We start from the raw sequence: 24,876 nt of genomic DNA on the forward strand, positions 1-24,876 counted from the left end.
GAACTGGGTTCCCGTGTTCCTCTTCTGCCTATTCTGAAAACCTTATGAACACGAATGAGGATACACTTTAAATCAGTCCTTTTCTTCATATATTGGTGTGAGGCATTGGAGTTTCTGATCCAGAGATCCTGTTCCCCAACATTATCCCCATTACGAAAACATTGTGAACCCGATAGAAGCAATAGTTTTTATTTTAACATATGTTTAGGGGTACTTAAGAGCTCACGTAGGTAAGACTAAGACGCTACCTCGCTAGCTTTGGGGTCGCGGGTTAGCTCCCGTTGCTGGCCGAGAAAGTTCATCTGTTTTTTTGTCAGTGATGCAGGGCGGAGGGCCAGACAATGAAAGCTGTCAAGAAAGATTATCTGGTTTTTGTCAATGATGCAGGACAGAGGGCTAGATATGGAGAGCTGTCAAGTTTGGATTGGACCAACAACCGTGGTCCCGTGTACACTTAAACACCCAATTTGGTAACCCTAGAACTTCCTCAAAAAAACTAGGTCATTTCGGGACTAACACATGGTTCAGTTTTATATCAATACTTCGCTTTCGCGTGGGGGTATTTAGCAGTGGGAGGAAACGGGAGGACCCAGTGAAGACCCACGATGTTGGACAGGCAACCATACTCTTTGTCACGTACAAGCTGTCAATCGAAACAACACCACTTGACTCGATGATAGACCTCATGGTTTCACGCGCACCACTAGACAACCAACACAGAAAACTGAAAAATTGATGGGGTTCATCCTCTTATGAAATGAAATGAAAAAGAGTTTAACGTCCTACTCTTCTGCTTTGTCTGGGGTATTGAAGCCAGGCATAGCCTATACAGTGTGTTATGATGAAAATTTTACCCGGACAGTGCGCTGCAGCCTACTCTTATATCAAATTGCAACTATCAATGGATCTTTTACGTGCACGCCAAAGTGTTTACTGGAAATCACGCCGCAAAATCCAGATGTACTTTCTCGGCTAGCACCGGGAACGAACCCGCGTCCTCCAGGTTAGCGAGCGAGCGTCGTACCCACTTAGCCACCGTGACTCATGCATACGCTTATGAACCCAATGGTTAATACCCCAAACATTTGTTAAAAACTATTGCTTCTATCGGGTTCACAATGTTTTCGTAATGGGATAATGTTGAGGGATTGGGTCTCTGGATCGGAAGGTAGCAGAAACGACAGTGTTCGTTCTCTTACTAACCCCAATGCTTCGAACCAATATATGAAGAAAAGAAATGATTTAAAGTGTATCCTCATTCGTGTTCATAAGGTTTTCAGAACAGGGGGGAGGAGGAACCCGGTTCACCCCTTTATGTCACCAATGCTTCATAGAGTCCCACCTCTCACATGGTCTCTATTACGAAAACCTAGTGAACACGAGATCTGTCATTGAGTCAAATGGAGCTGTTTCAATTGACGTGAAAAGGAGCAGGGTAGATTGTTCAACCGTGTCCCTCCACTGCTAAATACCCTACGCACAAACGAATTATTGAATAAAATTGAACCATGTGTTAATCCAAAAGTTACCTAGTTTGTGTCGCAGTTTCGGGGATACCGCCTCAAGTCCGACCACATATCGATAACGATAGAGACCACGATTGTTTTTTTAACATATTATTTCTTTTCTTCAAATTCAATTAATTAATACGATTAATCGAAATAAATAATCCGTTTAAACGAAATAATTAATTCACTAACCCTAGGATATAGATTATAATATAAAGGGTCGGGGGGATAGTCGTTTTTCACAGCTATAAAATACAAATTTCCTACAGGTATATTAAAAGTTTACTGGGTCATGTTTAGCCAAATGAATATCATGTAATACGACATGCCCCAATGTGTAAGCCCCAAAACACGTTATACTGGTGAAGGGGCGGTAAAGTAACCATTCCGTTTTCAACATTGTGCTTAGCGCAGATGTCACACGAAACACAAACAGGCGATACGTTTCAAGTCAGTAGCTTGAAGCGTATATATGGTATTAGTGTCAGTGGCCTGTGGCACGAAGTAACAGTATATTGTCGCATACATAATATATTATGTCAACGCTTGGGCGATATAATATATTATGTCAACGCTTGGAACTAGGATGGAGGTGACTAGGCATGAACTTGCAACGATAGATTTAATTGGCGCTTTGATAACCAATGAATGCTTTGGAGACATATTTTGGCGGTATTTTCCATCATGGAATCGGTAAGTTTCGATTGTTTTTTTCTTTTCTGTTTTTTCTCTCTTTTCTGTGTCCTAACCCTAACCCTAACCCTAACCCTAATCCGAAAGAAAAGTGCCCTTTTTTGAAATTCTGACATCACAGGTGCCCTTTTTCTGATAAGGATGCCCTCTTTTATTTACAGGGACACTTTCTATTGTTAAGGGGGTGGACCGGTCCCCATGGTCCAACTCCTGGATCCGCTCTGATGACGCGTACATTCCACTGAGTCTACAGGTCTAATATGCTAACACGCTTGGAGCGTCAACACAATATATTATGTCGCCCAAGCGTTGACATAATATATTATGTATGCGACAATATACTGTTACTTCGTGCCACAAGCCACTGACACTAATACCATATATACGCTTCAAGCTACTGACTTGAAACGTGCAGGGTGACACAAAAGAGCGACACCTTCTCTTGTTTTAAATCCGATTGAATGCAACCCGGGCGATTATTTAACGTTGGTTATTTGATTTTGTTTTCTTCATTAACTGTTCAGATAACAATCTGAGTACATTAGCGTTGATTAAACCTTGATCAATTTGATATTTTCCGAAAAATACAAATCAGACACAGTAACTTTAATTGAAATGATATAAGGGGTCGGAAGGATAGTCTATATCACTGTAAAACGCAGTGGACGCTTACGGTTAGCCGCCGGATCCATTCAATTGATCTGATATGTGCGTATTGTGTCTGTAAATTTGTCTTGTGTACATGTTAGTGTGTGGTGCAGTCCACCTGCGCTTGGCATTAGAACCGTGTATGTTGCCCTCTTCCCTTCTGCAATGCTACTTCTTAAGGCTGTTTACAGTACCCCAGACACCAAAGCATTACAAATCGTATATCAGCTGTTCAATCCCCAAGCTATATAAAGTTTGTCAATACATTATTTAAAGCCTTTGTACTACCAATTATTATCAAATAAAGTATCAACATGAAAGACCATATACTACCACCTTCGGTTTTCATGAATAATTATTATTTAAAGTCTTATTTCATCCGTTTTTATATATGTTTTATGCTCTTCAAAAAATGTAGGGGATACTGAAATGCAAATACCTATGGAGGTTGCGATATGATAAATAGTCATGGACACTTGACATGCTTTGAGTGTATTTTCACAGATGAAGAACTTATCGCCCCAACAGAACCGCCATACACGTGGGACGGGTTCATTGTCAAATTTGACACTTCAAGGAAGGATTGGTGGAGCAATTACTCATTATTAAGACAGAAATCAAAAAACGTCCATTTTCACTTTTGACAGTTTATCTCTTTGGGAGTGAAATGGGGCCATCAGATAAGCCGCCCATATAAACTGTTTATGTTCATGTGTAGGCAATAGCCTGTTATTAATATAAACTGATTACCTATAATAAAAATAGCAGTGCATTTACACAGTCAGGTTTGTATTGTTTTGTATTATTATATTTCATTAGCAAGTTGTGCATGTGTAAATTATATATAATATAATCTAAAAATCTATATGTGCATTTTGCATACCGATAGTCTATTGGCCAATCACGCTATTTTACCGAGATTTCGCCTAATATACTATTCAAAAAAAGTAGGGGATATTTGATTTTTAAGTGTTATTAAAGTTACCTAATGAAACTGACGAAGAAACAAATGACAAAATGAAATGAAGTTCACATTCATCGATTTATTCCAAATGATCGTTAGACTAAGTAAGGCACAGACTGACCATTATAAGGGTAAAATGATACCCGGGGTCAAACAGCAAAGTTACCACAGCATCACAACCAAGTCAGTAACGGGTAAATCCTCCTCTGTTTGCCAAATAAGCATTGATCCGACGTGGCATACTCCTAATGAGACGTCTAAGGTCATTTTGGTCCAGATTGTCCCATTCCTGTTGCAACGCAGCAGCAAGTTCTTGGACATTGGCAGGACGTTGTTGACGTTGACGTAACCTCTGTCCAAGCATGTCCCAGACATGCTCGATGGGGGAGAGGTCGGGACTCAGTGCTGGCCAAGGTAATGTGGTGATGTTCTGTTGTTGGAGGTAACCTGTAACGATCCTGGCCCTGTGACATCTTGCGTTGTCATCCTGGAAGATGAAACGGCGGCCATGACGTCGTGCGAACGGCACAACATGGACTGCCAAGATGTTGTCCCGGTAGTACTGGCCTGTAACACGCCCTGCAACAACATGTAAAGCCGTTCTTCCAGCAACAGTGATGCCTCCCCACACCATAACAGAACCACCCCCATATACATCATGTCTGATGACGTTAACGTCTTGGAAGCGCTCGTTTCGACGACGCCACACCCTCCTACGTCTGTCCAAAAAATCAACAGTGAACCTTGACTCATCTGAAAACATCACATTGCTCCAGCGTCGATTATCCCAGTGTTGACGATCCCTACACCAACGACGTCTTGCCTGAATGTGATGATCTCTCAAACAAGGGATCACGCGAGAACGTCGGGCGCGAAGGTGACCCCTATGCAGTCGATTCCGAATCGTCTGGCCACTCACTCTCACACCAGTGTCTGTTTGAAGACAAGCGCTGATCTGATTTGCTGTGATGACACGATTTCTCAAGGCCAAGGTACGGATAAATCGATCCTGGGCTTGAGTTGTCGCCCTTGGTCGACCTGAGCGTGGTCTGTCCTGTACAGATTGTGTATCACGGTATCTGGACCATAGCCTGCTTATGACAGACTGAGAAACATTCATCGTCCGCGCCACAACCGCCTGTGTTGTGCCGATCTGTAGCATGCCAAGGGCACGTAACCTTTCATTCTGGTCACTAAAACAATTAAACTGATGTTTCCACCCTGGAATTCAATGCCACAATGACTGTAACATTCAAAGTCAGAGTCGTGCAAATCTTGGGTTGGACCCCCATGATGATCCCAAGCATCACCTGCATTCCATGCGGTAGCTATTGGTGCGTTTGGGCGTCACATGTAACTGGAAATGTTTCTTCTGTTAGGTTCTATAGTGACTTTTTTCGTAGTCATTTGCATATTTTAGTATTATGTCCCCAAAATCAAATATCCCCTACTTTTTTTGAATAGTATAGTTTGGATGCAGCTATGGCGGGTGTGGCGCCAGGCAGGGTAAGCTTACTCTTCCGGACACCTGTTACCACTGTTTGTCGTGTATTTTGTACACGGTGAACAGTCCATATGCTGATTACACTATTTTGCCTTATTACACTATTTTGCCTATACCGTTTTTTTAGGACTTCGAATTTTGTCTAATGGTTTGGATTGTTCGTACTTGGTTTTATTTTATTTATTAATAAATATCAATCTTTAGATATTAATTAATTTAATATATTTCTCTAAACATTTGTATTATATATTATTTTAATATATTTAATAAATTGAAGAAATAATAACTTTAGAATTTCGCTGTCCACAGATCTTTATGAAACCCCCCAGTCAACTAACTTAACGACTATTTGCTGATTACACTATTTCGCAGATACCGTTCTTTAGGACTTTGAATATTGTCTTATGGTTTTGATTGTTCGTACTTGGTTTTATTTTATTTTATAACGTAGGTAATTAATATTATCAAATCATTTGGTAATGGTTATAAATATAGCTGGACGTTATATATGGATATAAACACATACTGATGATCACTGTAACTAATTACGTGCACGCCAATATGTACATGGGACAAGGTGGAACCATGCCGGAAAATCTGGATGGAATTTCTCGGCCAATTCAGGAATCGAACACCAGACCTCCAGACTAGCGAGCCAGCGTCTTACCGACTTAGCCATCGCGACCCGCCTTATGACTTGGCTTAGAAACGATCACTATTACAACCTGTACTACGTGTTTAGTAATGTACCTTACACGCCATCTTAGAATGGTACCCAATTATAAGACAAGAATGATACGGGTACACATCTAAAGGTTATCCATGGTCACCCTATATAACTAAAATGTAGCTCACCGTCACAGAGTTTACCCATATATCCAGTAGAACAATTACAGCTGTAACTGTTGTCAATTGGTGAACAGGTACCACCATTTTCACAAGGATTAGGTTCACAGACAGCCACTAGAATTAAAGAGGATATATATTATAATATAAAGGGCCGGGAGGACAGTCGTTTCCCACAGCTATAAAATATATTCAGCCAAATTAAAAACTTGACACTCGGGATTTTTGGGACTAGATTTTTAATATGCAATTATTTTAGTGTTATGTTGTGCACAGATGACCTTGACATCAACAGAAAGCAAGAATACGTCTCGCCGAAAGTCCTTGACATTGATAACGTTCGTGATGTCACAGTACCCCCCGAAATGAAATTCACAGACAGACCTCATGGTTTCACGCACACCACTAGACAACCAACACAGAACACTGAAAAATTGACAGGTTTCATCCTCTTATGAAATGAACGTCCTACTCTTCTGCTTTGATTGGGGCATTGAAGACGGGCATACGCCATACAGTGTGCTATGATGAAAATTTTAGCCGGACAGTGCGCTGCAGCCTACTCTTATATCACATTGCAACTGTCAATGGATCTTTTACGTGCACGCCAAAGTGTTTACTGGAAATCACGCCGCAAAATCCAGATGTACTTTCTCGGCTAGCACCGGGAACGAACCCGCGACCTCCAGGCTAGCGAGCGAGCGTCTTACCCACTTAGCCACCGTGACTCATGCATACGCTTATGAACCCAATGGTTAATACCCCAAACATTTGTTAAAAACTATTGCTTCTGTCGGGTTCACAATGTTTTCGTAATGGGATAATGTTGAGGGATTGGGTCTCTGGATCGGAAGGTAGCAGAAACGACAGTGTTCGTTCTCTTATTAACCCCAATGCTTCGAACCAATATATGAAGAAAAGAAATGACTTAAAGTGTATCCTCATTCGTGGTCATAAGGTTTTCAGAACAGGGGGAACCCGGTTCATCCCTTTATGTCACCAATGCTTCATAGAGTCCCACCTCTCACATGGTCCCTATTACGAAAACCTTGTGAACACGAGATCTGTCATTGAGTCAAGTGGAGCTGTTTCAATTGACGTGAAAAGGAGCAGGGTAGCTTGTCCAACCTTGTGGGTTCTCTCCGGGTCCACCGGTTTCCCTCCACTGCTAAATACCCTACGCACAAGCGAATTATTGAAATAAAATTGAACCATGTGTTAATCCAAAAGTTACCTAGTTTGTGTCGCTGTTTCAGGGATACCGCCTCAAGCCCGACCACATATCGATAACGATAGGGACCACGATTGTTTTTTTTAACATATTATTTCTTTTCTTCAAATTCGGTGTTTGGAGCATTTGGGTCATTAGTCGACGTGTCAAATCGTATATGAATTAATTCGATTAATCGAAATAATTAATCCGTTTAAACGAAATAATTAATTCACTAACCCTAGGATATAGATTATAATATAAAGGGCCGGGAGGATAGTCGTTTCCCACAGCTATAAAATACACATTTAATCGGACAAATTTCCTACAGGTATATTAAACGTTTACTGGGTCATGTTTAGCCAAATGAATATCATGTAATACGGCATGCCCCAATGTGTAATCCCCAAAACACGTTATACTGGTGAAGGGGCGGTAAAATAACCATTCAGTTTTCAACATTGTGCTTTGCGCAAATGGCACACGTCACACGAAACCCAAACGAGCGACACATTATCTTGTTTTAAATCTAATTGAATGCAACCCTGGCGATTATCTAATGGTACCCAATTATAAGACAAGGATTTTACGGGTATGCATCTAATGGTTATCGATGGTCATCCTTTATAACTAAAATTATAAGACAAGAATGATACGGGTACACATCTAAAGGTTATCCATGGTTACCCTATATAACTAAAATGTAGCTCACCGTCACAGACTTTACCAAAATATCCAGTAGAACAATTACAGCTGTAACTATTGTCAGTTGGTGAACAGGTACCACCATTTTCACAAGGGTTAGGTTCACAGACAGGCACTAGAATTAAAGAGGATATAGATTATATTTAAAGGGTCGGGAGGATAGTCGTTTTCCACAGCTATGAACTGGGTTCCTGGGTTCCTCCTCCCCCTGTTCTGAAAACCTTATGAACACGAATGAGGATACACTTTAAGCCAGTCCTTTTCTTTATATATTCGTGTGAAGCATTGGGGTTAAAGAGAGAACGAACATTGTCGTTTCTGATCCAGAGACACAGTCCCCCAAAATTGTGAACCCGATAGAAGCAATATTTTTTAATATATGTTTTGGGGTATTAACCATTGGGTTGACAAGCTCATGTGGGTAAGACTAAGACGCTACCTCGCTAGCTTGGAGGTCACTCGTTCGCTCCCGGTGTTGGACGAGAAAGTTCATCTGTTTTTTTGTCAGTGATGCAGGGCGGAGGGCCAGACAATGAAAGCTGTCAAGAAAGATTATCTGGTTTTTGTCAATGATGCAGGACAGAGGGCTAGATAAGGAGAGCTGTCAAGTTTGGATTGGACGAACAAACGTGGTCCCGTGTACACCCAAACACCCAATTTGAAAATAAAGCATGTTGACAAAAACAACCGTAGTCTATATCTTTATCGATATGCAGTCGGGCTTGAGGTGGTAACCCTAGAACTGCGAAACAAACTAGGTCATTTCGGGACTAACACATGGGTAAGTTTTATTTCAATACTTCGCTCTCGCGTGGGGGTATTTAGTAGTGGGACGAAACCGGTGGACCCAGTGAAGATCCACGATGTTAGACAGGCAACCATACTCCTTGTCATGTACAAGCAGTCAATCGAAACAACACCACTTGACTCGATGACAGACCTCATGGTTTCACGCGCACCACTAGACAACCAACACAGGACACTGAATAATCGACAGGGTTCATACTCTTATGAAATGAACGTCCTACTCTTCTGCTTTGATTGGGGCATTGAAGACGGGCATACGCCATACATTGTGCTGAGGGAAATTTTGCCGGACAGTGGCGCTACAGTCTACTCTTATATCGAATTGCAACTGTCAATGGATCTTTTACGTGTATGCCAAAGTGTTTACGGGACCTCGGATTTTTCGTTTTATCCGAACGACTAGACAGCTCTCCTTATCAGGCCCTCCTTCCTGCATCACTCACAACTGGAAATCGCGCCGCAAAATCCAAATGAACTTTTTCGGCTAGCAACGGGAGCGAACCCGCGACCTCCAGGCTAGCGAGCGAGCCACTTAGCCACCGTAACTCCTGCGTACGCTTATGAACCCAATGTTTAATACCCAAAACATTTGTTAACCAGCGGTTGCCAGGCAGGATACACCCACATTTTGCAAGAGATGGATAGAGAACAAGCTAAACAAAATCAGGGGCCATAATTCAGAAAATTACGATCCGATATTGAAAGGCACCGAGAACTTTGGATTATAAACTTACATTTCAAGTGTCATCAAAATCAGAAGACAATTGTGACCTCTAGAGGGTCCACAACCTTGATATATCATATTTTTAACAGTAACAGTGATATATTCAAACGTTTCTTTTTTTTTAAATCGCATAAAATCTATGACAGCTATGGAGGTCACAATTTTTATCTGATTTTGTTGAAACGTGAAATATAAGTATATAACCAAAACAGATCTCGGTTCCTTTCGATATGCGCGCATATCAGATCGTAACTTCCCGAATTATGGCCCCTGAATGTACGAAAAATATTCGCGCATATCGGACTGTAACTTCCTGAATTATGGCCCCTGATTGTACGAAAAATCGCGTTTTAGCTTGTGGTCCCTCTAGAGGTTACAATGTTTATCCGATTTAAAAGGTGTTCGAATATATCACATTTATACCTTAATTACGGTTGAGTTCACAGTTCCTAAAAATCGAACCGAGGTGCGAAATGATCGCTCCCCTAAACGCATGTAATACCCAGGTTAGAGCTAAATATCAAGCCACCTACAGATTTCCGTAAGGCCACGACATGTAAACATGGATAGCGCCAATCCTAACCCAAGATCTAGCCCTTACCCTAACCCACAATCCTCGGCAACAATCACGTGCCCTAGTCCTGATTACATCTCGTGACCTTGACGAAATCTGCCGGTGGCTTTAATATTTAGATATGACCCTAATACCCAGGTTGTAGACCATTCAGCGGTTCGAATGTTTTATACAATTTTGATGAAACTTACAATTATACTAAACAGCAAAAAAAAAAAAACAAAAAAAAAAAACGTCAGTACGATTTCAAAATCAGAGAGGCACTTTAATTAAAATCATTCTAGAAAACGACTTACTAAATGGATCAAAGCAATTTCAGGCCCGGTAGGGTGTGTGGGTAATTTGGCCGCAAGTACTCTTTTCTCCGGGTTATTGCACGCAAGTAATTATGCCGGTAGATACAACGAGGTCTGATTTTAACATAGAAATGGCACTTCTAGAAGTAAACTTTTAGAAGAAAACCCTATTATGCTCTATACTTATCCCTTGGTTGAGAGATCCCCAGTTGCGAGCAAAGGCTTTAAAAAACCTGGATGCGATAGAAAATTCAAGGTACATTAAATCATAGGCAATAATAAAGGCTACACACTGTTAACCGCCAATAGATGTTTTAATGATAGTAAATCATATAATTTATTCAGCTCGACGTAAGACTTCAATATAAATAGATACAGTTGGTTTAACTTGAATAGAGATTTTAATTATCTACGCTGCATCTATGCATATACCACCTTACATTTTCTGTATTTGACGTTTTACAGAAGAAATGCAGACACACAGGATGTTGCAAATAATTGAGGAAATACGACCGACCGAGTCCCTATGCTATTTACGCTTAATCGAGGACACGCATGGTGTATGTTGGGAAAGCCGCCAAACGAGGTCATCTGCTCTATACTATCATACTGTTCCCATCCCCCTTTGACCACACATGGGAGATAAAGACAATATAACTGTTTACCAGCGGCTGCCAGGCAGGATACGCCCACATTTTCAAGAGATGGATAGAGAACAAGCTAAAAACAAACATGATTTTTTGTACAATCAGGGGCAATAATCCAGAAAGTTATGGCCTGAAATGTGCAAACATCAAAAGGGACTGAGATCCGATAAAAATTGTGACCTCTAGAGGGTCCACAACCTTCGTATTATACACTTCTACACAATTTGCGTACAAAGAACGGCCATTTCCCCGAAATTCGAATTCAAACTTTATTATGGTGGAATGGTGATGTATTTAAACGGTTTTTAAAAAAATTGTGACCTCTAGAGAATCCGCAAGCTTAAAATGCGATTTTTCGAACAATCAGGGGCCATAATCCAGAAAATTAAGTTCGGGTATCCACGATTATCAAAAGGAACCAAGATCTTAGTGTGTAATGGTGATATATTCACACTTTTTTTTAAATCGGATAAAAATTGTGACCTCTACAGGGACCACAAGCTAAAACGTTATATTTTGTTCAATCACGGGCCATAATTCAGGAAGTGAATATCGAAAGGAACCAATATCTTTGAGTTATAAACATGTATTTAAAGTTTCTACCAAATCGGATCAAAATTGTGACCTTGATTTATCAGATGTTTACACTATTTGCGTGCGAGGGGCGGCCATTTTGTCCGGCAGTTTTGGCCCGATTTCTACGAAATTCGAACTCAATCATCCTTAGGGTGTAACGGTGATATATTCAAACGGGTTTTTTTAAATCGGATAATAATTGTGACCTCTAGAGGAACCACAAGCTAAAAACGCGATTTTTTTGTACAATTAAATCGGATAATAATTGTGACCTCTAGAGGAACCACAAGCTAAAAACGCGATTTTTTGTACAATTAGGGGCCATAATTCATGAAGTTACGATTCGATATGTACGAAAATCGAAAGGAACCAAGATAATTGGGTTATAAACATGCATGTCAAGTTTCATCAATATCAGATGAAAATTGTGACCTCCAGAGGGTCCACAACCCTGATACACAATATTTTGACATATTATGTTTCAATACCGACACATGGGGACTTGATGAACGCCAACAATCTAGTACATACACACCTACATCCGAGGACGTTACAAGTGTATATCAATAATATAAAGAGAGTGTCATCAACATTATATCCGCGAACAGACCAGACCCCCTTTGAGCACATTAGCAGCCCATTGAAAAATTCAGCCACTTAAACTTCTAATTTTTAAACCAATTGTGAAAAAACTTTATAGGGTATTAAGTAGGCCCTATTTATTTTACTTATTAGTTTCTCGTCACAAATCTATATTATGATACTGCTTGTGAACTATACATATAAGCCTCCGTATTTTCCATAAATTCTCTCTCATATGCTAGTCAAAACTCGAAGTCGGATTTTTATACATTTTATTATAAAATTGTAATACATTGGTGAATGAATAGAATAAAAAAATAAAGTCTACAATTTAAAACAGTACAATAATATTGGGATTGGGCGCCCTACAAATCCCTGAAAGTAAAACAAGTATCACTCAGCTAAGTTTTTTCCGGGCTATACTATATACCGGAAAACAACCGAAAAACACCGAAAAACTACCGGAAAACACCATGTTATACTGAATACCGAAAAACACCGGAAAAACACTAAATACCGGAAAACACACTAAATATCGGAAAAAAAAACCTAAATAGGTAACTCGGAGTCTGGTCCTCTGGAAAACACCGGAAAAACCTAACCCTAACCCACCGCTGGTCCTCTGGAAAACACCGAAAAAAACCTAACCATAACCCTAACTCCCCGCAAGCAGAGGACCAGGCTCTGGGTTACCTATTTAGGGTGTTTCCGGTATTTAGTGTGTTTTCCTGTATTTAGTATTTTTCCGATGTTTTCCGGTATTCAGTATAACATGGTGTTTCCGGTGTTTTCCGGTTGTTTTCCGGTATATAGTATTGCCGCTTTTTCCCAATGCAGCTAGCAAATCCTAATATGGCTCCAAATCGCAAAGCCTACTGGGCCAGTTTCTTCTGCTGTATTGAAACTTTTATTATTTTTTAAATATTTCCCAATATAAGGTCTGTCATTGAGTCAACTGGCGTGGTTTCGAATCCCCGGTTGTACGTGACAAGGAGTAGGGTTGCCTGTCCAACCTAGTGGGTTTTCTCCAGGTCCTCCGGTTTCCTCCCACTGCTAAAGACCCATAAAATTAAACCATATGTTAGTCCCGAAATGACCTAGTTTGTGTCGAGTGGACGTTAAACCCCATCATTGGCTGCACTTTCATGAATAAGCAATCTCGGGCAATGAAATTAAGCACGTGGTACATAACTGAAAACGGCGACATTATAAAGTCTATATATTGCATTAAAATATGACTTGTTGATTTAGAGTCAAATCGACTATTGGCATGATATAAACATATCGACATAGTTTTTGTCGTTTAGAGGTGAATTTAGTGCGTCGAGTCGACTTATTTAGTCGATTTTTTGTAATATAACTCATGAAGTTGACATATTTTGGTTCGATGTGTTGCGATATTATCTCAATAAGTAGTGACCCAAATACGCTTCCATACTATGTTATATGTCTCCATTTCGATTTAAATGTGCCCGTTTGCATTAAGATATTGCTATTCTGAAGCTTTGTCGACATATTCCATTTCTTCGTAGTATATGTCGACATTTTCGCGAAATATTGACATGCGCTATTTCGGCGTGTGCATTTAAAACGAAATGACGACATACAACATAGTGAGTTATTTAATTAACTCGGCAAAAATTGTCTTTTCAGAGATAAAATCTTCATAACAATTACAATATGTTAACATATTACCAACTTAATATTGCGGTATTTATCGCGCTATTGACCCCTATACGCTTCCATGGCTAACTACCACCATAATGAAGATTTACTCAGAAAGAAATGTCAACACTGGTTTGTTTGTTATTAAACATCAAAACCTTCAAAATTATTCCACGATTTCTACCCGAAAAGCCGACGGATGGGAATTATGTAACAAACAAAACCGCGCTATACGTGGATATAGAGGGGATCTGTCCCTGCTTTCCTATTGGCAATTTCTTTTCCTTTTTTGGTTGGGGGGGGGGGGCTCTCTCAGATTAATAACCGAAATTCTGTATAAAATTGCAATATTGCTATTGTTTAGTTAACTTTCCGCTTTATGGGTTCTCTTCCGGCGTGGTTTCCCCTTGTCAGTGATGCAGGATGGAGGGCCTGACAAGGACAGCTGTCTAGTCGTTCGGATGGGACGGAAAAGCGAGGTCACGTGTACACATTGGCGTGCACATAAAAGATCCCTTGGCAGTTGGAATTCGATATAAGAGTAGGCCGTAGCGCCGCTGCCCGGGCTAAATTTCCCTCATAGCACACTGTATGGTGTATGCCCGTCTTATTAGCCCAGAGGAGCAGAACAGTAGGACGTTAAACTCCATTTCATTTCATTTATGGGTTGTCATAATACTACTCTGACAATTTAAAAAAATTTAATTATAACTATTATTTTTAAGAATGTTTTTGACATCGCTTCGCCCAGCTGGTCATCATTGTTAAGAAACAATAGATGTTCAATTTGTGTACAACTGAGTGTCATTTATATAAACTGTCATAAGGTGCATTGAGCATATTAATAATTAATAACCATCAATATATAAAAACGTAATAAAAGTTTGCATTTAACCCAGTTTCAAATAGCTAAAAGAAATTTATTTTGTTCGTTCTGCACGACTGCTTCTCTTTCTCGGAAATATTGCACCAAATTGCCCGGGGGTTTTATTTATCTAAAAATCACTACCTTTTTAAAAAAAAGTCCCCAAATATGTTTTCCTCGATTCGCTTCATGGATAATTATGGATAATTGAAATTTTAATAAAGCCGCGTAATACCGACACTGGTAAGGTATATCGAAGCATGTCATTTATTATATAAAAACGTGAAAAGTATATTTGCATTGACCAAGCTTCAAGAACTCCTAACATATCTTTATCGAAAATATTGTATGCACATATGAAACTGAAGCAAAGAATGTAACAAACTCTTTTAAGAGCGTTGAATATGATAAAATGCCCACTTTAAAGCTAGCGCTGTAAGATATGATATGACATATTTTGTTATTTTGGGTGATAAAACACGTATCGATCACCAAGAAAATAACATTTTTTTACCAACTGTTCGGAAAATGGAAGAAAACTTAATTTAGAGTGATCCTGTATTTGTAGGTGTTTTTTTTTTCAATTCGGTCTAGATTTGTCAAGACAAATAATTCCTGGTAATCTCACCAATTGATAAGCATCTTGTGGCGAGGAGATTAAGGTTGTTGATTAGGTAATCAAGTTTAGTTTATTGATCATCATGGACGCCGCCGCATGATCATAATATTAATCAGATTGGTGTTCAATTGGCTAAAGTATTTATAATATATACGGGGATCACGTGGCTAAGTGAGTAAGACGCTGGCTCGCTAACCTGGAGGTCGGGTGTTCGATCCCTGCATTGGCCGAGAAAGTTCATCCAGATTTTCCGGCGTGGTTCCCCCTTGTCAGTGATACAGTTGTCTAGTTGTTCGGATGGGACGAAAAACCGAGGTCCCGTGTACACATTGGCGTGCACTAAAAGATCCTTTGACAGTTGGAATTCGATATAAGAGTAGGCCGTAGTGCCCTCATAGCACACTGTATGGCGTATGCCCGTCTTCATTAGCCCAGTTCGGAGCAGAAAAGTAGGACGTTAAACCCCATTTGATTTCTTTTCATTTATAATATATTCTGGCTTTAAGTACAAACGATTTTGATATGACCATTTTATCTGCTCTTAAACCATAGTGGTTTAGATAATAAATCAGACGAATAAAATGCAAATAACGAGAAGACAAACCAAATGTGGAGTGAAATTAATAAAAGTAATATAAATTTTGGGACAGTATGCTAATTTTAGGAAGACTTTTAATTTGTAACAGTCCTCTATATTTGCTCGGGGCAATTACGACGACCATTTCCTAACTCTGTATTATTAACTGACAATCATAACTGGCTATATAATCCAAATATCCCTTGCAATGTAATGTGAAATGCGATATGAAATCCTTGGCTATTATATTTCTCTACCTATAGAGAGAATAAAAACTGAAATACTACAGAAGAAACTAGTCCAGTTGGTTTTGCGATTTGAACCCATATTAGAATTTGCTGCTTTGGAAACAAACTTTGATGAGTGAAACTTGTTCAACAATATGCCACTGAATTTATGGAAAATACGAAGGCTTATACGTGTATATAAGCAGTATGATAATTCAGATTTGTGACGCTTTCCAGATGGATCCGCATGGATCGCGATGCCCAGTGGGACCTAGCCATTATATAAAACTAGGCTTAACAGTAACACGTGCTAACAAGTGTCACTACTTGAACTTACGCGACTTATTAATATTTCAATTGTTGATTACTTATTATTTTATCCTTATTATTTCGGCAATAATGTTTTACGTTACGCCAGGTAAAAACTTCGAAAATTCAGTCAGAAGTGATATAATGACTAGATGGCTTTCCTGCACAGGTCATCGGGTGTTTTGTCAAAGGTATGATGATGATAATAGTAAAACTTGCCTTTATTATCGTTGAAACAACAACTTATTTCTCCCATGTGACCATATTATGATGTGTATGGTAGACGTACATCAACCGATGACTTGATACTCTAGTTGTCCAATAAAGACTAACCGAGGACTTGATACACAAAATCATACTTTTCATTTTTCAGATCACACACTCGAAAGATACACCCTGACTGTAGAATACTGCCTAACGCGGAGCACCTCAGATCGATCAGACATTCAAATGAGATATTAAATCCGAGGTTCTGAACTTCGTTATAGCCTTGGATTTAGTTAAAAAAGTCCTCGGTTCAACCGAGGACGTAATCGGTTGACACAGGTCCACGATTAGAAGGTGTGTATTCAGATGTGTGTCCTCGATATACACCATATACAAACGCATACACACACACCACACACACAGACAGGGGCGACGGCATAATACGTCCACATTATCAGAACAGTAGGACGTTAAACTCCATCTCATTTCATTTCAAGTCCACATTATGGATGTGGACGTATTAAAATAATCGATGCCCGAAAAATGTCGCACAAAGTAGAGAGACTCCAGACAAAATGCTTTAATCCATATTCAATTCAGTACAAATCCGTGGTATTCAATTAAAAGAAAGGTAAAAATTTAAATCTCGGGCACTTTATTTTGTCAACTACATGAAATATTAATTTTTGTTTGCCCGAAAAATAAGATTGCCCGAAAGTTAGGGGGCACCCCGCCCCCGCCCTGCCCATCCCCCTGGCTCGTACGCCTATGGTTGCAAGGGTCATGATTAGTTAACTGAACAGTCGATCTTTATTTTAACCCCATCCCACTTCCGTTGTATCTATGACGGATTAGGTAATTATAAAAAACGACGGGATAGACTTTTTCCCACACTCTTTCCCTGTGTCCCTTATCTATCAAATAATTCACTGCCATCAGTTATGACCTGCTAAAACAAGCGGTTGCCATGCAAAATAAGCCAATATTTTCCAAGAAATGTAGGGGGAGAGGTAAAATCAATATGGCTCATTCTCTCATTCAAGGTCATTTGATCCTTAACATATTTGTTAAGTTTCATCAGAATGGGACAACAGTTGTAGCTTCTTTGAACGGCCTAAAAATTCATACATATTTTACATCTTGCGTAAAAAGCAAGGGCTATAGCTTTAGAATGTGAGGTCTGCTGCGTACCAAAGTTGAAATCATCCAAGAACTTCTGATCCTTCACACATAGCTTAAGTTTCATCTCATGATCGTACAAAACTTGTAGCCTCGGGAAGGTCCACAAACTTTATTAATATTTCACATTTTACGTAAAAGGTCGGGGGCCAATGTGCATCAAAATTGAACTCATCCAAGAGCTTGTGATACTCGTTTTTAAGTTCATCCAAATCGGATAAAACTTCTGACCTCTAGATGGTCCACAACCTTGGTATTACACGCTTTTATACTATTTGTGTAAAGAAGAGTGGCCTTTTGACTGAAAGTTTCGGTCCGATTATGATGTAACGAAGATACATTTGAATAGTTTTGAAAATAAGATAAAAATGGCGACCTCTAGAGCGTCCACAAGCTAAAACCGTGATATTTCGTAAATTAGAGGTCATAATCCAGAAAGCTATACGTGTCAATACGTGCCAATATAGAAAGGAACCCAGGATGAAAATTCGAACCTCTGACCCACAATGTGGGAATTACATGCTTTTAAGGGTAGGTGGCCATTTTGTCGGACAGTTTCGGTCCGATTGTCACGAAATTAAAACGCAAGCGTAATTATAGTGCAACTGTGACATATTTGAAAGATTTTAACAAACAAATAAAAACTGTGAGGTCTAGATCGTATAAAAATTGTGACCTCTAGAGAGTCCACAACCTTGGAATTATTATGCATATTATATTTGTCAAGTTCAGCATCGCAAAAAACCACCATCGAATTTAGAAAAGAAACAAAATTTCATTTCATTGCTGAATAATTTCATTCGCCAGAAAACGTCTCTAGATCCCCAGGAGCTTCCGGGACCTAGATGGATGGTAGCCCCTCCCCCAAAATCAAGAATTGCTTCCGCCGGCCCTGAATTTTTTTGTGAACAGTATGTTAACACATACGTGATTAATTCAACACAATTCCAAGACAGTACACAGTCCATACATCAGTATCTGGTGTGTCCACCGCGAGTGTCAATAATAACAACGTAGCGTCTGTACATGGAGTGAACCAGACGATTGATGAACGCCATTGGCACCCGGAACCACACTCTCATAAAAGCCTGACGCAATCCATCGGCTATGTTTGGTCTCGGTACGGCGTTATTAAGTCTCCTCTGAATTTCACCCCAAGGCTTTTGCGATATTTTAATTACAGACATGGGAGTTACATTTTCTGAATTCTTGAAGGAATGTCTAATAATCTATCGGAGTTTTGATTTCGGTCAACTGCTGATCACTATTTGGAATTGAATATGAAAAACAGTGAAAAATCCACCTTAACCGACGTCAACCGACGTCAAAATAAACACAATAGACCGTAGTTTGGAGAATTCGTCTCCTATTTCCGAAAAGAATAATTTCTGAAAAGCCGAGATCAGGGTCCAATTTTTGGTATTTAAAATTTTAAAAATTTAAAATTTTGTCTTTGACCGTTCATGTGCCGACAAAGTTCTTTACATGAGGTTTTATGCCCTTAATTTTAAAAATTTACAAATTTAACCTGAATATTCAAAAAGCTGAGGTCAATCTGATTCAAAAAATATAACTATCATTCAAATAGTAAGTGCAGGAGGACCGCACTACACGCAAATCAGAAATATACAAGTTATCTCATTTCATTTCATTTTCTCATCCGTCCCGTTTTTGAACGGCTTGATCCATTTTTCTGAATTTTCTGGAACGGGATGTCATTCCGATTACAGCAATACAAGTTTCGGTTATTTTCAGATTATTTTTTTGCACGCGTGCAATGTTTCTCACTGTATTTAGAGCTGGAACTTCGTAAGTTTTTGACCGATTTTTTTTCTCGTTCTCTTTTCTTTTAAGATACTTGATATAATCCACGACACGTGACGATGAATATGGAAGCTTTCATATCTGCTCGGCACAGTAGCAGATCTAGTTATTATTATACGTGCAAAGTATAGTTTATACATATTGTAAACATCTATTTAACAGAACAATTACGTAACTTGTTTCTCTCTGTAGGTACCTCTAAGAAAACATCAAATGGGCATTCACTAGTTGTACATATTCAGGATAAAAAGTATTGGCATTGTTATATTACCTAAACGAGCTGGATAACACATGCTAAAATACTACTGAGATACAAGTGTAGTGAGAGCAATAAAACACAATTATTACAAATAACTATTGAGTATTTGCTTTTCATCAAAAACTTAAAAGCTGTAAAGAGTTATAACCGAGTTATGAGCAAAAATAAGTGTTGTTATTCTGAAGATGGCGCCCAACCAGGATGCATATGAAATGACTAAGTTGATTGATAACATTTCATAAACCGGATTAAAATTTGGATTAATACTTGGCTGATACCTACGTCACATTTGGGTGCAAAGTGTGGGATTTGTTTTGGATATACCGAAACCTTTAAATGTCACATGTGTATATATTCATTGTGAATTTTACATGGTTTGTGAATTTCCCTAAACATGTGTTAATAAGTGAACATTTTAATCACCCTTCCTACATTAAAAACGTGTTGATTTCTCATTCTTGTGATGATCTAAAATAATAATAATGTATTTTTATAATGAGCTTAATAATCCATCCATATACGCATGCACAAAGCCTACATTTAAAGTTTCTCTCGTCAACATATGAGTTTTTTTAGTTGTGGCAACTGATTCCAAAGACGAGGTGTCGTAGCACTGAAACTTTTATCAACAAATTGTTTTAGTTATCAATCAGGAAATGCTAAGGATACTCTAATATTGAAAGCTCACTGAGAGTTTTGCTCATAAGGTATGATATAGTTTTGTTATTTATGGGTGGTAAACTACATATATTAATTACTAAAAAAATAGCAATATTAGTTACCAACTATCATCCGAACTTGGCGCAAAAGCATGATAACATTGTGATCATAATAAAAGTCGAATTTTCTCAGTTACGCCTGCATCTAATATGGCATGAACAATGCTAAATGCAAGTCCGAGAAACCTAGTGTTCACTTTGTTTTACTATAGACCGTATTTTTCTGGTCTCCATTGAAACGGAACAAAAGATGAGTTTTCTTTTAAGTTCATGCTAAAAAGAGATATCGATAACCCCCAACTATAGATTGCAAGTATCGGTTATAAGTGACATTTCAACACTAAAACGTTAAAAAATGTCAACTTAAAGTATTTTTAAATCTGTGTTCGTTAGTATCCTTCAAACGAGATTTTGTGATTTTGGGTAAATTCTGTCAATAAATCTACAACAGTTCGTATGTAAAAAGTAAATATTTACTTCATATTATACATAAAAATCGTAGTTTTTCGACCGTCCAAAAAAGAAATTCAGCAATTTCCAGTTGAGATAGATGGTAGATAAACGCGTCGTAGAGTGACTTAATTAGGATACCTCGTCCGGGGTTAGATCTAATTGATAAGGCCAACTTCAAATTTGGTCAAAGGTCACGAGATGTAAACAGGGTTAGGGCTTATTCCAACCCTAACCCTGGACCTTACCCTAATGCTTACCCTAACCTACAATCTCGCCAACAATCACGTGTCCTAATCTTATTTACATCTCAGCGACCTTGGCAAAATTGAGCTGGCCTTAACAAATAGATTTGAACGTCGTCCAGTGTGAAACTGTTGCTGGAGACAGCCATTATTATTTACTGCGGATCACTTGACCGATGTGTACGACGTCCTAATTTATCCAATAACTGATCTTGGCTGGGGAAATTTTCTCGTTTGCTATAACTTCTTTTTTCTTTCCGCTTGTATCTCCATTATTACACAACAAACAGTCGGACCGTTGTGTGTCTTCTTGGTTTGTGAGTTAATTATAAGCTTGGTGTGTGAATAGATGTCAAAATAATAGTTTATATAAGATTTGAAGCCAAAGTAAAGAACCACAATAGGCAGATTTAGTCTTACATAATGCATCATTTAGACAACAATATTAAATTACACAATGGACAGGCGTTGAACATTGAACAAATAGACTGCAAACCAGACTGACTATAATGGTCTATGTTGTGAACGAACAGTTGTTAGCGGAACATGGTGCCAACGTAAATCGTGTTGGATCGGGGTTTGTTATTTCAGGTGCGTCGTCTCCAGAGTAAAGGAAGCGAATTAAGGGTTTAACGTCCTACGTCCTAATGAAAATTTCATTCAAATTACTTTATTCTGAGCGAAGTTATCACTGTTTTGAGTTTTGGCAAGATCTGGTATTGATTGTTCAAAATCGTACAAACGGTGCTGGTTATTTGAGACTTAGTCTCGCTTCTCCAATTTTAAATTAAATCATTAAAATAACAGAAGAGTTTTAATCAACTTCAAATCCGATGGCCTAGAAAGTTGAATATGGGCTTGTGTTCTTAAATGTATAAATAATAGTTTATATAACATTTGAAGCCAAAACAAAGACCATCTATAGACAGTTTTAGCTTTTACATAATGTATCTAATAATTATTATGTAAAATTTATGACAATGTATATCAAACTTCATTTTTTTTCAGTGACATTTTTATTTTTACTTCTGTGGACATTCTGTGACTTTAAATGTCAAGTTTAATTAAGTCATCTTACTCAAACCACAAAACTAAATTAAAATGAAAGTGTTGTTAATAAACAATGAATAAAGAATTCCGTAAATATACTCTTCAAAAAAAGTAGGGGATATTGAAATGCAAATACCTATGCAGGTTGTGATATTATAAATAGTCATGGACACTTGACATGCTTTGAGAGTATGTTCACAGATGAAGAACTTATCGCCCCAACAGAACCACTGAGCTGCACATGCGACACGCAATAGCGCCATACACGTGGGAGGGGTTCATTGTCAAATTTGACACTTCAAGGAAGGGTTGATGAAAACTGCCGCGTGCTGGTTTATCCATCCATGTTTGCTTTCCTATCGGTTCTTGCATAAGATTTACTGTTTAGCGTATATTTGCTTTAGTGTGTTTCGTTTAATGTGATCGGGAGACGTGTTCGTCAACTTCAACCGACAACACTGCACGAATTGGCCGTGGCACTGCAAGAGGAGTGGGTCAGACTAATTGCTCAATGTCTGAGGATTGGTGGAACAATTACTCATTATTAAGACTAACATCAAAAAACGTCCATTTTCACTTTCGACGGTGTATCTCTTTGCGAGTGAAATGGGGCCGTCAGATAAGCCGCCCATATGAATTGTTTATGTTCATGTGTAGGCAATTGGCCCGTTATTAACATACACTGGTTAATAAAAACAGCAGTGCATTTCCGCAGTTTTGTATTGTTTCTGAATATCTCCTACTTTTTTTGAAGAGTATATCGCGAGTGTGACAAGCGATTGTTCGTGTTGGTTACCAATTTCTAAAATTTTCCAAACAACCATGACATTGATATTAGGCTCGTTGGAGTCTATTAGTGTAACTTTGCATGAATCCTGTCTTTAGTATATCTATATAATGAAAATGATATATGTTAGCTTTTATATAATTAAAGTGGTAATTAAAATGGTAATTTTATAGTTAAAGGTATATAACCTACATACCTGTAGTTGTTTCTTGAGTCGTAGCTCTGGAGGCCCTGATGTCTCTGGCGGTTTGGCAGTCGCCGTTAAACATGCCTTCGAAGAACTGACACGCAAATAACATAAGGTCTTCTGGGTGATCTTCAGCTGAAACATGTCCACTTAATAAAATTGAAATCCATACACAAATTCGAAGACTCATAGACATATTCTATTAATAAATGTATCAACCGAATACAGCAGAAATATGTGTCAGTTCGTTTTTCTTAATTACGTTAGTCGTTAGATATTCAACCCTAAAGTCAGTACTGATAAAGATACATTTAGAACCAGCAACTCATAAAATCCTGATTCCAACAACTGATCTGAATATCAATATTCTGAATAAGTGTTTTTGTATCTGGTATGCTCCTCTATCAGATAGTGATATGAAGTAATATTGCATTAACTTTCTTTAAAATGCATCGTATTTCACGCACAGATTGACATGCATCAAATCGACCCACATCTACACTGAAAAAAAACTTGTGTTGAAACAACACAAACTTGTGTGGTTTTCAACACAAGTTAGGTGTCTCTATTTAACAACACAAACTTGTGTTAAAACACAAAACTTGTGTTAAATGTTGACACAGCACAAAACTTGTGTTAAAATTTATCAAAGAACACAAACTTGTGTTGAAACTTGTGTGAAATTCTACACATTACTTGCGTGTTGAAATTTCTGAAACTTGTGTGGTTTCATACAAACTTGTGTATAATCATTAACAAAAACATGTGTTGTATTTTCCCCCAATTTATATCCAGTATAGCAACCTTTCCCATGCAGCACCTCTTCTTTTGCTTTGTTTAACCTGTAAGATTTAATAAATGACGGAACAATAATTTGTTTGTTAAATTATTATTTATTTAAAAATGATAGGAAAAAGTAAATTAATACTGTCAAATCAAAACTATATAGACATTTGAAATGTTAACAGAAAATTAATTCCAATACTAATGAAATTGTGTTATATTATGACATGTAATTATGCATCAAATTGAAATACTTTCAAAAACTGAAAAGTGCATCAAAGTCATTTTACAAGTGATTTGTGAGGTTATTGTAAAATAAATGAAATAAAAATATCAGAGAAAATGGCAAATATTAAATAATATGTACAAAATATTTATATAAAAGTCATAAGCAAGGGGGAGCTACATTGGTTCAGTGAGTATAAGGCGTTGGCCCAGAAATTTCATCTGGATTTACCGGCACAGTTCCCCCATGTCAGTGGTGTAGGACATGGCAATAGATGATATAGTTGTTCGCATAGGACAATAAACCTAGGTCTCATAAACACCTTGGTGTGTATTTTAAAGCAAGATAGAAATGGGGTTTAGTCTCCACTCGACACAAACTGGGTCAATTAGGGACTAACATAAGGTTCAATAT

At 38.3% G+C, this 24,876-nt stretch overlaps 1 protein-coding gene across 1 annotated transcript in view; it reads right to left on the bottom strand.

Annotated features, from left to right (window-relative positions):
• Positions 1-23,573, bottom strand: part of LOC126831583 (adhesive plaque matrix protein 2) — a 35,354-nt gene extending 11,781 nt beyond the window's left edge. The window contains exons 1-3 of the mRNA XM_050562160.2: positions 23,463-23,573; positions 8,086-8,193; positions 6,173-6,280 (exon numbers count right to left, since the gene is read on the bottom strand). Of these exons, the coding sequence (XP_050418117.2) occupies positions 6,173-6,280; positions 8,086-8,193; positions 23,463-23,565 (319 nt within the window). The 5' untranslated portion in view covers positions 23,566-23,573. The remainder of the gene's footprint in view (positions 1-6,172; positions 6,281-8,085; positions 8,194-23,462) is intronic.
• Positions 23,574-24,876: the final 1,303 nt, after the last annotated feature.

This window comes from Patella vulgata, chromosome 9 (assembly GCF_932274485.2).
Source record: "Patella vulgata chromosome 9, xgPatVulg1.2, whole genome shotgun sequence".
Classification (NCBI taxonomy): Eukaryota; Metazoa; Mollusca; class Gastropoda; family Patellidae; genus Patella; species Patella vulgata.